A 17,205-nucleotide genomic window follows, 5' to 3' on the forward strand; every position below is an offset into this window, starting at 1 on the left:
TAACATCCACCCATGATTTTATCGCCCAAGGAGAGTCATTACTAAGACTTTCCAGAATGATTTGTCGGTGGTTTTGTTTGTGCATATGCATAAACAACATTTTTAGCCTATTTTAGGGTCACAGTGTATGTAGTGTTCTTAACCTGCTTGTGTTCCTTAGGAGGAACTTCTCTCTCACTAAATAGTTCCATAAAATATGGATCTGAATGACTACAGGCACCCACCTATACCTAGTAGTTCTCAAATGGGGAGAATTTTGTTCCCTCCACCCCAGGACATTTGGAATGTCTGGAAACATTTTGGGGGTATCATGCTGTAGGCAGAGGGTCCCACTGGTTTCTAGTAGGTGGAAGCAAGGATGGTTCTAAACACCCTGCAGTGCCCAGAACAGCCCACAGCAAGGAAGTGTCCGGCCCCAGAATCCCCAAGTTTAGGGAACCCTGTGTTTCCAAGGCTTCCTCATAACTTAATTTATTGCTTGTTTTCATACTTCTTTTTTGTCATTAAGGATTAATGAGTGTAATGACCTTGCAAAAAGCTAGATAGTAAATATTTTGGACTTTTGGGGGCATAAGCTCTACTGCTCAGCTCTGCTTTAGTACTTTTGTAGCTGGGAAACAGTCACAGACTTTACACAGACCAAGGGACATGACTGTTTTCTCTTATGCCCTTTTTTAAAAAATTTTATTTTGTATAATTCTAACATCATTTTCATTTTTGCACAATGTATGTATTTTCATTTTGGTTATATTCCCCATACAATTGTACCCCCCCTTATTTTGACCCTAATCCTTCCTCCCCCTGCGGCCTCCCCCGCCCCCATAGTGTGTCTCTGGTATATAGTTGCTTGTTGATTTTGATTTTTACTTTATATTAATTAGTCTTTTTCCTGGTCCCTTATTTAGGTTTTCTAAATTCCTGCTATGAGTGAGACCATCCGGTATTTTTCTTTTTCTTTCTGACTTATTTCGCTGAGCATGATCCCTTCTAGCTCCATCCATGTTGCTGCAAACTGGATGTGTTTTATCTTTTTTGATTGCTGAGTAATATTCCATTGTGTATATATACCACATCTTCTTGATCCAATCATTTATTTTTGGGCCTTTTATGCCTTTATTTGCAAAAGTAGGTGATGGGCCCTCCAGTCATGTGCTCACTCTGTTGTAGCTGATAGGCATCCTTGAACTTGAATCTTTGCCCCAGCTCTCATGATTTCCTCAGAAAAGCTTTTTGGAAAGTGTAATTGCTGGATAATATGCATATACCTTTAAAAAGTTTACAATCTCTTTTATTTGTTAACATTCTATTTTATTTATTAAAATAGGTACCCATGCCATATGAAAACAGTTTAATGGGACTTTTTAGCATACTTATGCCACCACCATTTCATCAGATTTGAAACTGCCTCCAGAACTGTGGAGTATAAAAGGATAAAGCAGGTTTGCCAGTTTAAATATGTTCAGGAGTCACACAGATTAGCGAAGTGGACTAGTTGTCCGTGTCAGAATTAAGGGTGGTGAGAAATGCAAAGTGAAGAGCAAGGGGACCATCAGAAGAGGGAAGCTGCCTCTCAATTCTGTCCATTGCTGGTCCACTAGCATGTAGTTCCATCTTGCTAGATCTGATTTATACAAAGAAACCAGAAATCCCAATTTTGGTATAAAAACTCCCAATTTTAGTTAAATTTTGTTTTCAATATTTAAAAATCTTGCTGTGGGCCTCCCTAGTGGTGCAGGGATTAAAGTCCCAGTGCAATCAAGCTATCACCAGCCACTGCAGCATGAGTTCCAGCCCCAGCCAGAAGCTAACCTACATGGCGCAGCAGACCCCTCCGGTCTCTCCAGTTGCTCCCCTCAGCAATGTATTTCAGTCAGTCGGCCTGTTCTGTTCCCAACTCTATCTGGTGAATCCTTTCACACACATACACCCCTGCCCGCACCTCTGGCCTACACCCTAGTTCTTGTATGCATAAATAAAACAAATCTTAAAAAAAAAAAAAAAAACCAAAATCTTGCTGTTTGCTGTGACATATCCACATGTGATAACTGATATGATCCTGAGTACAGAACCTGTAAGTGAACAGTTTTCTTAAAGTGAGTGATATATTACATTTATTGGGTCTAGGAAGATGATTCTGAGAGTGACATTTTTATTCTGGGATGATGACTACTCTGCAGGCAGATGGTCACCACTCTTTACATTTCTCATTTCTATTTGGTTGAGATAATAATTTTTGTTCTTTTTATACTGATGATTTTTGACTTCTTATAGTCTGAAAGAGAAAAAATATATACATAAATATGTTTAGCAGTTTTCTTATAATACCATTTTTTCTGAGGCTACTAAATATTATTTGCCCTAAAACCAAAATATGTGCCTACCTTGCAGTTTTATAAGTCATTACCTAAGGGTAAAAAACTTACTAGAATTTTTGGTTGAGTTGGTCTAGTTTATTTTATAATATCAAAATAACAGAAAAGTAGATTTACTATTTTCATATATGTTTGCAACTGTTTCTCTGGATTCAAGAGCCTAACAATCTTATGCAGTAATGACAAGACAATAAAAATGGGATATGAATTCATATATATATGAATTTGTGTATATACACACAGCATATGGGAATACACTGCTGGATTTAGTCAGTTTTATCTTTCACTCTTTAGTCAGTTAACGCCTTGAATCAATTAAAGTCTCAGATCAAAAGAAGATCAAAATGAAGGGCGTTTCTGTCATTTTCCATTGGGGACAGGATGATGGAGACCTTGGCTTAGTTTATAAACCTAGCAAATCTTTTAGCTTCACAGAGTTTCTGTGTTTGTTTTTTTTCTAGTCTTTTAAATGGGAATAATTAAGCATATCATATTCTTATGTGGTTGTTCATTTTAGATAATATTTGGAAAAACAATTACAAAATTACATACACATATACTATTTCTCTTTAGAAAAATCACCTCATTCTTTCCTCCAAACCGTGCTAAGACTTCTATTTAATAGGAAAGTTGAAATCTAGTTTGATAAAAACTTTGTAACAGAGCAGAACTTGGCATTTTCTGTAAAAAAGCCAGATAGTAGATATTTTAAGCTTTGGCATCCATGTAGACTTCTTTGCCTGTTTTCTACCATTTCTGTGTGAAAGCAGCCATGGATGACATTGTAAACTAATGGGCAAGGCTGTGTTTCAAAAGTGCTTTATTTATGGATATTAAAATTAGAATTTCATATAATTTTCATGTGTCATGATCATCAGCCTTTTTTTTTTTTTTACCCCCAGCCATATGAAAACATGCAATCCACTTTTACTTCATAGGCCATATAAAAGTAGACAGCAGACCTGATTGGGCTAGTGGGCAGATCCTTGAAACAAAAGCATTAGGTCTTATTAGTGTCATTTCTGACATTCTTTTAGTTAAGTACTTTTTCTTTACACTTGATCTTGATTCTTCCTTTCCTGACATCCTTATTTTTTGTTAAGGCTGCCTTTGTGCAGATTGTACAGAAAACAAAATTGAGTGTCTGAGAATGTGTGTTCCCAGCTTGTGTTTTCTTTACAGTAACATTATAATTGTGGAACTTGTCCTTGGCAACTGTCAAGGACAAGACTTTGCCTAAGTCATTTAAGAAAGCAGGCTTTCTCTGTTTTACCATTTTTTCAGAGATGGTGATGGTATAATTGACCTTCTCCATAATTTGGCATTGAAAAAACACTATGAGGGCCTCCCCTGTGGCACACCAGTTGAGCACTGAGCTGTGAAGCTGCCCACAGCCTCTGCAGTGCCAGTTTGGTCCCCGGCCACCGGCGAGGGTCCCACATGGCATGCAGACCTCTCCTGCCCAGGCCTGCTGCTCCCCTCAGGAGTGTACTTCGTCAGTCTGCCTGTTCTGCTCCCCGCTCTGGCTCTGGTGAATTCTCTCACCCTCTCGCGCTTCTGACTGTACCCAGTGCTTGTATAAATAAATAAATAAATCTTCAAAAAAAAAAGAAAAAAGAAAGAAAAAACACTATGAACAGAATGGTAGTGGATAGCAACTGACTAAATTATAATCACATAAATTTTGCTTACAACTATATTGACTTGTTAAAAATATATACGTAATCAATTATAAACTAATTGGGAATCTTTACCCAATTTTTATTTAAATTCTGGTTGTAGAGGGAATAAAAGAACAGTGGTTTGGGAATCTTTACCCAATTTTTATTTAAATTCTGGTTGTAGAGGGAATAAAAGAACAGTGGTTAATGGGGATTTTTTCCTCCAATGAGTTCTTTTGTTAGTCAGGTGATGGTATCTGCAGCCCCATCCTACACTGTCTGAGATGTGCCCTGGCATCTCTGCAGGTTATTTTCCATCCGGTTTCATTCTATCTGTGTCACCTGGGAAGTGCTGAAGTTAAAGTGTGACAGAAGGTGATTCATTCTAGTTGTCTTGTTATCAATTCCAGATCTGCATGAAGAAAGAGAAAAGGGCAAAAAGATAGTTACAGTGAAAAGGACAAAAAGTTTCAAAGCCTTTGGATTTTTATACATTAACTCAGATAGCTAACATACCTTATATGAAATACAAATTATATCAATAAGATACTACATTTTCATCGAATATGAAAAATTCTGGCTTCCCTATGTGGTCTGTGCTTCTAGTGCTCAGTAATACCCAACTTTTGCTGTCTGAATTCCTTTACCATGGGTGTTTGGTTTAAAGGGTGAAAAAATGCATCAATTATCAGGAAATCATGCAGATGTTTAATGCCACAACCATGTTTTGATTTGCATGCTAGTTTAGTTGGCTATTTAAGAATTAATAAAAGGGATGTCACTAACTAAAAAAAAGCTGGCATTCAGGATGATTAAAGACAAAATTATACTGATCGGCTTTTAAAAAAGTTTGAGAACTGCCAAGCCTGTTAGAAGGGCGATTTCATTTAAGGCTGAAAACACCTCTCGGGGGAGGCTCTGTGATCATCCACATTGAGCACAAGGGGCCACAGAGGTCTGGGAAATTTCATGACTCACAAAAGTTCATGTAAATAGTAGGTTGCAAAAGCAGAATGGCAGAATTTGAACCCAAGTTTCAAAATGTTAACTATTCTGCTGCCTATGCCCTTAGGCCTACTCTGTCATCTGAGAAGATCCAGGAAATGTCTGGATTCTGATACTACTTCCCAAAAGCGGTGTTAACTTCCCAGACCAAGTCAGCCCCCAGGCACCGTAGATACTAAGATTGTCCACATGAACAGGGTAAAGCAGAGACAACATTCTAGTGACTTGTGCACTACCTCCAGCCCACAGATGTGTTTGGTACGTCTTACACTCTGTGAAAAATAAAACTGGGTATCAATTTTTTTTTTAAGATTTATTTATTTATACAGAAACTGGGGTACAGGTCAGAGGTACGGGAGGGTGAGAGAATTCACCAGAGATAGAGTGGGGAGCAGAACAGGCAGACGGACCAAAGACACTGCTGAGGGGAGCAGCGGGCAAGCCAGGAGAGGTCTGCCGCACCATGTGGGTCTCTCCCTGACCGGCCGGAAATTGAATCTGTGCCACAGAGGCTGCAGACAGCTTCACAGTGCGGCACCAACCCTCTGCATGACGGGGGAGGCCCAGGTTTCCATTTTTTAATCTACGAACTTTTCCATACAAAAGTTAAGATTGCCAGCTAAATTAAAACACTGGAAGATCTAACTAGACTGGACTCGTATTTCCATATAGCCACAATAAGTTGCAGCTTATATCCATTTTTATAACTTAATGCATCTTTTAGAGGAGACGTATCTTCTAGTTTGCCACAGATATTACCACTCCGTATTACCCCTATGGCTCATGTCCCTCCCTCATTTGTGTTACTCAGTTGTTGGATTGAAAATAACTGAAAATATTATCTCTTGCATAGGATTATAGGCAAATTGTTCTTAATTTATTTGAGAACTTAAACAGAGTACATCCCACTCTGATTACCCCCAGCTGGATATAGTAAAGACCACAATGACAATGCCAAATAGAGAGATAGTTGCTTCTTTTCTTACTAAAGCATTAAATTCTGATTCATTAAGGAATAAGGATCTGCCAGTGAATTAACATTTATTTTTAAATGTGCAGCCCTTTCTTTTTTAAGTGTAATAGTGAAATAAGCACATTACACTCATTGCCCTCATTTTATGTTTATTTTAGTAATGTCTATTGTCCTCATCATTATCGTGTCTGGACCCTTTATGAAACTTAAAATGTCTCTGTGAACCCCTGTGTGCATGTTAAATCAGTCATTTGAAACAATTTGAGATTGTCATCCTGAAGGACTTCATTATCCTAAGCATTTGTATAGAACTATTGATGCTTAAATCATCCCCACATTTCAGTAATGAATATTAAGTATTTATCATAATTTTTAAATTTATATTTGCCTTTTTCTTCTTTTGCCTCATCTAAAATGATGTTTCATAAAACCAACAATCATACCCTGCTTATTAAAAATGTATATACTTGGTGATTCATAATGTTTAGGGCACAGTAAGAATAAATAATGGAATGATTTAATAAACATCTTGGTTGTGTATGTAATAGCTCTTAATTATTCTCTAGCCCCCAAGAATTATATTAAAAGCTTCTTAGTAAAAATGTTCATGCTTCCCAATTTGAGGGTTTAATTGGGGAGATACTCATTTATTTCCCACTTGTGTATATATCCTGTCCTCTGTGTGTGTGTGTGATTTTTCTTCTTGTTTTAGGATAGCTCCCTCTCTTCCTGATGTGAGGTTGTTAGGAAAGTTATACATTCATTTAGCTAAAAAATAAAATGCACATGGAAACCAGGATACAAGATGAGTTTGTTGAACTTGAAAGTTCAGCACAAACCCCTCCATAGTAAGAGATGGTCTTCTTGCAGTAAGAAGTGGCAGTTATTTGGCCAGTAGAAAAGTTTCCTGTGCAACACTAGCTGTTAAGCCATATCATCTCCAAAGGGACCATTAGCTGTTAACCTATTGCTGGAAGAGAAATACCATTGTCTATTAATACTACTGGAACTAAAGATGAATAGTGAATCAGCCTTGATCTGACAGTGAGTTTAACTTTGATAGCTCATACTTAAAAAGGTTCTTTTATATTTATGGAGAAAAAAAAAGCATGACGTCAAGCCAGGGAGGGGAAATTGATATCAATATTTAAGATGAAACTCATCGGGCTTCCAAAAAAAAAAAAAAAAAAAGCTCCTTGCGTGAACTTTTTTTTTTACATGCATAACTAATTAGCTCAGGTTATTATAAGCAGGACTGCTGTGATAAAGTTTCCGGTGGTGTCTCGGGATACCTTGTTTATAGTGCCTTCTCTATGCCAGTCAGTCCGCAAATTGGAATTACAGAAAGTAAAGGGAGTGAATAGTCTACCGTTTCTCATTGGATTGGGGCCACCTAAAACGTTGTTATGCTGGAAATGCTAGAATATAATCACTATCAGGTGAGCTTTATTCTTATTCATATTCAATCTGAAATGTAATGCAATAAATTGAGTGATTCACCTTCTCATGTTATTGTAATTAACAGTTTTCAGTATGTAGATATCTACTGTTTTAATGTTGTTTATTGTTTAGTATCATATGATTCAATATAGTTCAAAACAAAGTAAATATTAGTAGGATTTTTTTCCCCTAGTGCATGGCTGTGCTCTCTCCAGTCTTTCCTAAAAATTAAATTCTATATGTCAAGGGAAAAGTAACTTTTACTTGAATATCATAGAATTTGAAAAAAAATCTTTTTCTATATTGTTTATAAAAAAGGAAGAAAAATATCCTGGTGGCTTAATATTCATGCCTTCAAGAACACATTCATAAAAGTGTTAATGCATTTGAAAGAAACTGCTTAATGTAGAATTGCTTTTATATTGAGATCCAGATCTTAAATAAAATGTTGGATAATTGTGTCCAAATGTAAGAGGAGGAATTAATCCACAACTAGTTGTTTTAATCATTGGAATGTTTTTGTTTGTATTCTACAACCCTTTTGCTGTAGGTTCTTAAGGGTTGGTTTGTTTGTTTTTTAAGCAGAGAACTGTTCTGCTTATTGAAGAAAGTGAAAGAAATTGAGTTGTACTCTTTCCTTCTAGATTGTTGTTTTGATCATAATATACCCTTTTAGGTGAGTTGGGGTAATTTTTACCCTATAGATAGTGACAAATTTTTAGCTATTAGACATGCGAAGAAAGGCACAAGTTTTTAAAGAGATGTGCTGCAAATTAGCAGGAAACTAAAACAGGGTGATGTATTACTATAAATCCTAAGAGTTACACTTCAAACTTCAGTTATGAAAATCCATTAGCACAGTGCCTGTACCTAAGAGGACTTAACAGTTTATTCCTTTGGTAGACTGGCCAGTCTCATGTTTTTGCCTGAAAGTTGAGCTGTCCACAACTCACAAATAACAGCGCTGTCTTCTCTTCCCTCGTGGCTATGTTCAGGTGCAGACCCACCTCGAAAACCCCACCAAGTACCACATACAGCAAGCCCAAAGGCAGCAGGTAAAGCAGTACCTTTCTACCACTTTAGCAAATAAACATGCCAACCAAGTCCTGAGCTTGCCATGTCCAAACCAGCCTGGCGATCATGTCATGCCACCGGTGCCGGGGAGCAGCGCACCCAACAGCCCCATGGCTATGCTTACACTTAACTCCAACTGTGAAAAAGAGGTAATTCATGTCTCCTCCCCTCTCCTGTTTTCTTACACTAACTGACTGTCTGTTGGATATCATTCCCACCTTTGACTGTGGACTCTGGTTTTCCCACCTGGCCATGCCCACTGGCCTTTGTCCCAGACACGCCCACGGCCTGTGGCCCTTGAGCCTCTTCTCACCGTCACTGGGTTATTGGGTTATGGCGTGTGGCGGAGACCTGGCCCTGTCTTAGTGGGACATGGAGGCGAGAACACTTTCTCTCCCAGTCTGCTTCCACTTCGCTTAGTTAGCTGAGCGCTCTCTTCTCTTTAATGCCTTTCCGTTTACAAAACAGTGAAAATGCAGAGAGAGGAGAAGGGAAGGTGGAAAAGGAAAAGCGAAAATAGAAAAGGTGTGGGACAGGCGGTTTAGAAGTTCCGCTGGTTGTGAATGTCTGAAATATTATTTTTATTTCTCCCAGAGTTGAAAAAAGAAAGCACAGAATGTGCATGGATGCATTTCAGTAATACAATGTATGGAAACGTAATGGAGAAGTAATCGCTTAATTGCTGGATAAGTGCGGGTTCATGATAAAATTGTCGCTGCCCTTTAAATCTGCTTTTGTTAAGGCTGGATTGGAGACAAGACTCAAACAAACCTTCAAGCTAATTGTTGCATCAAAGTTTGAAGCATAAAACTATCTGAGAGTGCAGTTGTCCTTTAATGCCCTTTATTTCTGAATTATGAGATGATGAGTCTCATTTCAGTGGAGTTTTACTGTACTCTGAAATGTTTATGTGATTTCAGAGGTGGCTTTTCTGAAGTTTGTTTGATTTCAGTTTCTAGAGGGACTAAGTCTTCACCTATGCCTAAACCAACCATCTTATTTTCCTCTATCCATATTGTCATCTATCAAGCTGATTTGATGGAAGTTCTTCCTTCACTATTTCATTTCTCAGTCAGATTCCTCTGTTTGAAAGCTTAGTTCATCTTGTTGCTGCACCACCAGCCTCGCGTGAAATGTCATTAAAAAGTCATTTGCAAATCCAAGTCATGAACTGATTTTGCTTGTGTTTTTACAGGGATTTTATAACTTTGATGAGCAAAACCGGGCGGAGAGCGAATGCCCAAGTATGAACACACATTCACGCCCATTGGGCATGCAGGTACTGAATGACTCTGCAGGCCGAGGATGTAACACTTTATAATGAGAATCTATATTTGGGGCTTATCACACCTTCCTGATGACTTAAGGGTTTTTTCTCCCCATTGATCCCTTTTTTCTTAACTAGAGGAAGCTATGAACCAGGCAATTTCTTCATGTTTCATGATTAAATAATCACTAGGGAAATTAAACTGAAAATGCATTTTTCCCCAAGTTGTTTTAAGTGCTTAAAGCACATACATTTAAAAAAAATAAAATGTCAAGTGCTGTACTTTATTTAGACACCATCATCAGTATATGTTACACAAATTTGTAGGGGAGAAACTTTGCAAGGCTATTGGTAAAACCAAGAACTATGTCTCTGTATGCCCTAAATATATAAAATGGGATCTCATGGAAAATATATTTCGAAACTTTTTCATTAATTTAATAATATTTCATGTATTATATTTACCCAGCATTACATATTTTTCTGTAATGTCCTATTCAGTGTATATATAAATTACACTTCACCCATTTATGAACATAATTTATTATTTTAAAATGTGTATATAGATATATCAGAGGAAGAATAAGCAACATTTTTTTTTGCTTTTCAGCATTTCCCATGATCAGCTTGCATTTTTCATAAGAAAAAATATTTTTGAAAATTTGATTACACCAAACCGACTAATTTCATTTTCTTAAAATAAATTCACAAAGAAAGTTTATTTCTAAGTTCCCTGATCTATTTGTTTGTTCATCGACTCAGAAAAATCATCACTTAAATGACTGTTGTATCTAGACATGGAACTTTATAATAAACAATGTGCTAGCAATTATTCATTATTGACCTCCAATTATTCTTCTCAAGGGTCACTTTATAACACTCCTTTTTACAGTGTGTATTTCCCTGGCATTATGAACTCTTTATATAGTTTATCTTGAACTCTCACAAGAATCCTTAAGGCAATGACTACTACTAACCCCATTTTATAGATCAGCACAGTGAGGCACTTAAAGATTGGGAATGTTGCCCTAGTGCAGAAAGTGGAAGCAGGAGGATTTCAACAAGCCCCAGGATATTAGAGCTTGCCCTCTTTAATTGAAAGTGGCAAAAAGACACAAAGGAGCATCCCTCTGAGTTCTGAGATCCATTAGGTACTTGTGAACACTATGAAGACCAAAGTATGTGTGCATGCGTGCATGCACACACACACACACAGACACACCTCAACCAATTCAAATACATAATAATGTGTTTACCAGGAAATGTTTTCACAGTCTTGTCTTGCAACTGCTGCAATGCACATGTAATCACTGTTGTTTATATCATAACTGGTGTTTTGGTACTTCAGGAATAAAATTGATCTAGTGGGAATGTCAGCGCCACGACTGTAATGATAACCTCATCCTGGTGTACTCCTCAGGGAGCACCAGGCACACTGGCAGCTATACAAAGAGAAACTTACTTCACCAGTTACTGTAAGATCAGTGCAGCAGTAGCCAGTGACCTGGGGTCCAGAGAGCCCTACAGGAGCAAAAGGCTAGATTATCATTTGTGTTTTCCTCCTTCAAGGAGAGCCTGGGGTAGTCTATAGAGAAACAGCAAAATAACAGCTAATTCTAAGAGAAAGTTTTCTAGTTCATCTCTTCTGTGTTGGGCAGCAGTTCAGCAAAGCAGATGAGAACGTGGGTTCAAATTATGGCTCTAACTCTTCTTCAGTATGTGACTTTGGCACATTTTAATGCATTTATCTCATCTGCAAAATGCTGTAAAATATCACTTACCCAGCTCAGGTCGTTTTCGGGGTAAAGCTTAGCCATGAAAAACCCTGAGTCCAGTACCTGGCACCCAGTACCCACTAGGTAAGTGCTAGTTTCAGGTGTTACCCTCATCACCCATCCTTGTTAGTGCTCTTTAAAAACTGTTCCTGTTTTAAGAGAGAAAAGGACAGTTACTTCATAGACTCTAACTACAAAGAATAATTGCTTTGGATTAAAAAAGACCATGGGTCTCTCTTTGGGTTGCGTTGCACAGACTTTGCTTAAATGTGTCCCTCTTCCATTCCTCTTTTTCCTACAGATAGATGATGTTATTGATGACATCATTAGCCTAGAATCAAGTTATAGTGAAGAAATCCTTGGCTTGATGGATCCTGCCTTACAAATGGCAAATACGGTATTGATGATCTTTTATTTTTTTTAAAGAAAATTTTGTTGTATTTAACAATGTTCCCTCCATTTTTGTGGACTTTTAGTTTATCTTTGCAAGTGGTTTATTGAAAAAATGAATTAATAATAAAATAGAGAATTATCTCATGATCACAGGTAACTTTTGGTATCAGAAACTAAGAATTTCTCATGAGTTTAACAGTAACCATTACCTGGAATCCAGGTCCACCTTCGTCAGTGCATGAGCCCTTCCAATTATCCCTGACAGCTAATGCCAAACTTAGCATCCTTCCTCCAAGGGAAATATTTACTATGGATTCAACTATGTGCAGCAGTGTCCTCATTGGGTTGAAAAATTAATGCAGTTTTAAAAGGGAGATATCTTTCCATTCTATTTGTGTCTTATGTAATTATTTTTCCAAAATCTTAATTTAGATCTTACTTATTCCTTGAAATAATTGTGTGAGTCTAGGCCTTGAAATAATTTTGAGCATCAAGTTGGGGTTTTCTCATTGTCTAAGTTTTAGGATTGGGAAAGCTTGCCTTGCCTTGAATAAGATTACATAGTTTGGATGTGTAAGATCCAAGACTCCTCCGTAGATCTTCGAATGCCTAGTTCAATCCTGTTTTGTTTCGTATGAGAGCTATTTAAAAGACTATATTTCACGGAAGATTGATGGCCAAGTATATTTATTGTTTAATGTATAGAATTTCAGATTTGCAAAATGAAAAATTTCTGGAGGTTTGTTGCAGAACAATGAGAATATCTTTAACACTACTGACCTGTACACTTAAATTGGGTAAGATGGTAAATTTTGTTTTTTACCACAATACAATTTTTTAAGACTAAATTATCATAATAAAGTCATTGAGCCAGAATGTAGGATGTCTCCTACTTATTTACACAAAAATCCTTAGGAAACTATATTGTCATAGCATTTTCTTTTCTATCTTGCCCAGTACTTTGAGGTCATTCACTTGAAGACTTGCGGGGTGAAGACTCCCCTTGAAACCCTAAAGTTTCTTCTAGGACCTTTAGTTTTGTCAGTTTCTAACCCATGTAAACTTGCTCCCTGATTTTGAAAGACCTAAATGTTTTTTCCATGACAAACACTTCAATGCCAGAATCTCCTCACCTTCTTTCAACCCTTGGTTGACTTTCTGTGAAACCATTCTGCTCCCAAACTTATGCATCCCATGAGGTGAACTATACTTTTCAGCAGTCAAAACCCTTGGATGAACATGAGCAAAACACTTGGGGGAGCTTTCACTGGAGAATTTATAAATATACCCAAAGACATGGGTATATTAACAATGTTTTCACTGCCCTAGCAGTATTAATTAGCAATGGCCCTGTTGTCTCATAAGAATTTTGCTGATGAGGGTAGTCATTTTGCCAGTGGTGTTAGATGGGAACACAGGTAACCTCAGGAGGAATGACATGATTTAAAATATATATATATATTGATTTCCTGGTGCTAAAGACCTTTGAAATCATCTGACCCAACTTAATACTCAATGATTTAACCTTGCATATCTTGCATATCCTCTATTTCTAGTATCTAGCTTCTTGAAAGCCTCCAATAAAAGATATACACTAACTCAAAAAAAAATAAATAAATAAAGCAGTGAAGTACAATGGTTAGGAATTGGTGATTTATTATCAGGCCTGTGTTCAAATCTTCAGTTTGCCATTTGCTATGTGGCTTTGTACGTTATTACTTACTTAGTTTCTTAAAGTCCTATATTTCCCCATCTGTAAAATGGTCATCTCATAAAGTATGACAACATTAACACTGGAAATAGCAGTTGTACTCAAAATTATTAAGTATAACATCAAATAATTTTTAGTAAGATGATATCCATTGAACACAGATAATGTGTCAAACTATATTAAAATAGCACCATAAGGGCCCCTCCAGTGGCACAGCGGGTTGAGCGCAGCACTGTGAAGCTATACGCAGCCTCTATAGCGCTGGTTCGATTCCCAGCCAGCCAGGGAGATTTCCACAGGGCTTGGCAGGCCTCTCCTGCCTCGCCCGCTGCTCCCCTCAGCAGTGTCTTTGGTCCGTCTGACTGTTCTGTTCCCCGCTCTGTCTCTGGTGAATCCTCTCACCTTCCCGCACATCTGGCTTGTACCCCAGTTCTTGTATAAATAAATAAATATTTTAAAAAATAGCACCATAAATAATAATCCAGATATTTCTCCCAGTGAGTCTCTTTGTAAGTTATAGGCAGGGGTGCATTTTGTGTCATGGAGAGCTTTTCCTTATGAAAAACTCACCTGAAATCCTTTCATGAATCTCATTTGCTCCTTTCCTTTAGATTGAATTGCCCTGTCTCCCCAGTCTGCATTAGAGGAGGTGCTTTATTCTTTCATTATCCGATTGCTCCAGAACTAATTTTTAGACTTATGTAAAGTTTATTAAATGCCTACTATATGACCAACATTGAGCCAGGCTCTGTGACTGCAGATGAGTAAGGCATGCTGCCTGTTCTGCTGGGAACTCCCAGTCTGGAAAGTGGAGAGCATTTCTCCTTGAATAGAGTCTTCTACTCGGGAGCAGAGGGACCATTGCAGAGGAGTTTGCACAGAAGAACAATCCTTTGGGCTGAACTGAACTAATTCTCAGCCAGGAGAGGAATAACCTGCAATTCCCTTGTCACTGACTTCATCCTGGTTTGTCCATTTCTCTTTTATAGCCCCACTTTGGAAAAGGCTAAATGTGGCCCAATAAGAACCTTCCCATGACAAAACTGTCAGCATTTAAGTATTAGGAGAAAGTCGATATGACATAGACATTAGGGACACGGACTCTGGCCTGACATCTGTGACCTGTCTACCTCACTTTCTTTGTCTGTAAAATGGGGATAATAGCATCATCTAAACAATAGAATCCATGTGAAAATTATAAACATTAATCTGCAAAACATATTTACAACCTGGTCCAGAGAAGATTTGCATGACCCCTGCACAAAGATGACACACAAATTCTTGAAGAGTTCCACATTAAAAAATATATATGTATATGTATAGATATATAATTTATTTGCTATTACTCTTGATTAATTTGGGGTTTCATTGTCAAAAATTAAATAACAAAGCTACTACAACTTACCAATACTTAAATTTCTCCCACAATAAAGTTTAAGCTGAATGTTCTTCATGTTAGGCCTTTTATTCCTTTTGATTTTTTGAAAGGCTTTATTTCAAGTTAACTACTTAAAAAAAATAAAGTGGAAGGAGCACTCAGAGAGGAAACTATCCTAAGGGAATTGAAGTCTAGAAATAACTATTCTGAGAGCACAAGAGCCCTCTTGTACCATTGCAAACAAAGCATAAAAGTCCCAGTTTACTTGTGCTAACAGTGTTCAATTGATATTCAGAGAGAGGGACCATCCAGATAGAAGAAAATAATATTTTACAACTATCATTTACTTGGGAAAATATTCATTTTGGTAGAGCAGGACTTTGAAGAACTCTATTCAAACCAAGTTTGGGGCACATCAGCCTTACCATCATTTGCCCCAGTTAGAGTGTGCCTTTCATCTGGCCAATTGTGTGATGTGTGCACTGAAAATGAAATCTTGCCCCTCAGCTTAATATGCTGATAAACACTCAGCAAAGACACATCACATCCATGTTAACAGAAGATGCCTCTCCCTTTCCTTAGCTCCAGAGGTGTTGTTTTGACCTAATTGTGATAGAAACTGTGTTTTTGAGGGAGTTTTTCTGACCCAGAAGAGGAAGCACAGAATCTTTTCTCAAATATGCAGGGCCAAGAGAGTTACTTTTATCAACCTTACTTTTAGTAACTTCAACAAATAAAAATCACTAACATGAGAAAATAAACCACTGTTTGGGCTGGGTCTTTTAGCTCTGACACTATTGACATATAAAACAGGTAAATCTTTGTATGGAGCTTTTCTGTGCATTATATGATATTTAGCAGCATCACTAGATGCCTATTGCAACCCTCTACACCTTAGTTGTGACAACCAATATCGAGTCATTGACAAATGTCTCTGGGAGAAAAATCCGTGCAGAAGCCAGATGTGGAATGAGTGGTCACTTCAACCCTGCAGTCCCCTGATTTCTGTGTTTAGCTTTGCATTTCAGTCCTTTAAAATTGGTGACAGTTGATGGGATATTTGGTAATTAACATGGCAGGTAAATTTCTTGATCAAAGTGAAGATTAGTTTGTCCAATATAGTACTTGATAGAAAGTTATATTTCTAAGATTACCAGCTTACCAGTCACTTTAACATCTACCTAATCTCATTTTCTAATTCTTATAAGACTGTGCCGTGGGTGATGTGATTGCCATTCTTAGAGGGGGAGACTATCAGACCTCAAAGAGGGTAATTTTATACAGTGCAGTCTTAATGAGGCAGGATTCTAACCTAGGTGTCCTGACTCTTTGGCCTACATTGACAATTGCTGCATTGTTATTCTGTAAAATTGACTACACTTGGCTAGTGAGCAGCCAAGTTTCTTCTTGCTTAGATCTAGTTGGAGATTAATTGAAAGTTATAGTTTCTAACTGTTTAATGTCAACAGCAGTACTGCTGTTAACGGGGACCGTGAGCCTTCTACCAAAAACCTCTGTTCAGAAATAGCAAGAAAATGACTTTTCTATTCTGTGCCTGGTCCAGAGTTGGCACCCACAAAATTAAATTATCCCCGGCAAAGTTTTCGACAGGCTGTATGCCTCCCACTCCTAATCAGCAAGTATTGAAAAAGCAGCTGATGTGAGAAATCTTTTTGAGGACTAGATAGAGGATTCCAAACTGCTTTTTCAAGTGGAAATAATGATGTCAGACCTCAGTGAAACATCTGATAAGGCATAGTGTTGCAGAAGTTTTAATTCCTCTCTTTTCTTGATAGGCACTGCTGTTCATCCATGCCAATCAGTGATCTTAGTTTTCTACCCAACTCACTTATCTCTGAATCTCCTCCAGTCTTGCCCTGTGTCTCTTTCACTCTTCTTGTCAGGCCTTCTGTCTTTCCATATCTCTCCCCTTCTGTGAAAGTGTGTCTCTCTCTGTTTCTAACTTACTCCTTGTGCGTTTGCCTCTCCTTCAATTTTTGGTTCTCCCACACTCTCTTGTTCTCTTTGTCTCTGTGGGTCTTCATTTATTAACTATATGCCCATGCATCATTTTCCCTTAGAATATGCTTAAAAAATATGTCTGGTCCAGAAGAAGCTTTTAATGTGGTATCTGTTCAATGTAGATCTATTGATGA

At 37.6% G+C, this 17,205-nt stretch overlaps 1 protein-coding gene and 1 pseudogene across 9 annotated transcripts in view; both read left to right on the plus strand.

The window, feature by feature from the left end:
* Positions 1-17,205, plus strand: part of MITF (melanocyte inducing transcription factor) — a 212,124-nt gene that overhangs the window by 170,033 nt on the left and 24,886 nt on the right. For 7 of the 9 annotated variants that reach the window (XM_054695474.1, XM_054695475.1, XM_054695482.1 and 4 more), the window contains exons 3-5: positions 8,447-8,674; positions 9,721-9,804; positions 11,869-11,964. In XM_054695474.1, the coding sequence (XP_054551449.1) occupies positions 8,447-8,674; positions 9,721-9,804; positions 11,869-11,964 (408 nt within the window). The remainder of the gene's footprint in view (positions 1-8,446; positions 8,675-9,720; positions 9,805-11,868; positions 11,965-17,205) is intronic. The other 2 variants (XM_054695480.1, XM_054695481.1) reach the window with 1 other exon arrangement.
* Positions 14,875-14,972, plus strand: LOC119237733 (U6 spliceosomal RNA; annotated as a pseudogene).

This window comes from Talpa occidentalis, unplaced genomic scaffold (genome assembly GCF_014898055.3).
Source record: "Talpa occidentalis isolate TD23 unplaced genomic scaffold, MPIMG_talOcc4v2.1 talOcc4.10, whole genome shotgun sequence".
NCBI lineage: Eukaryota > Metazoa > Chordata > Mammalia > Eulipotyphla > Talpidae > Talpa > Talpa occidentalis.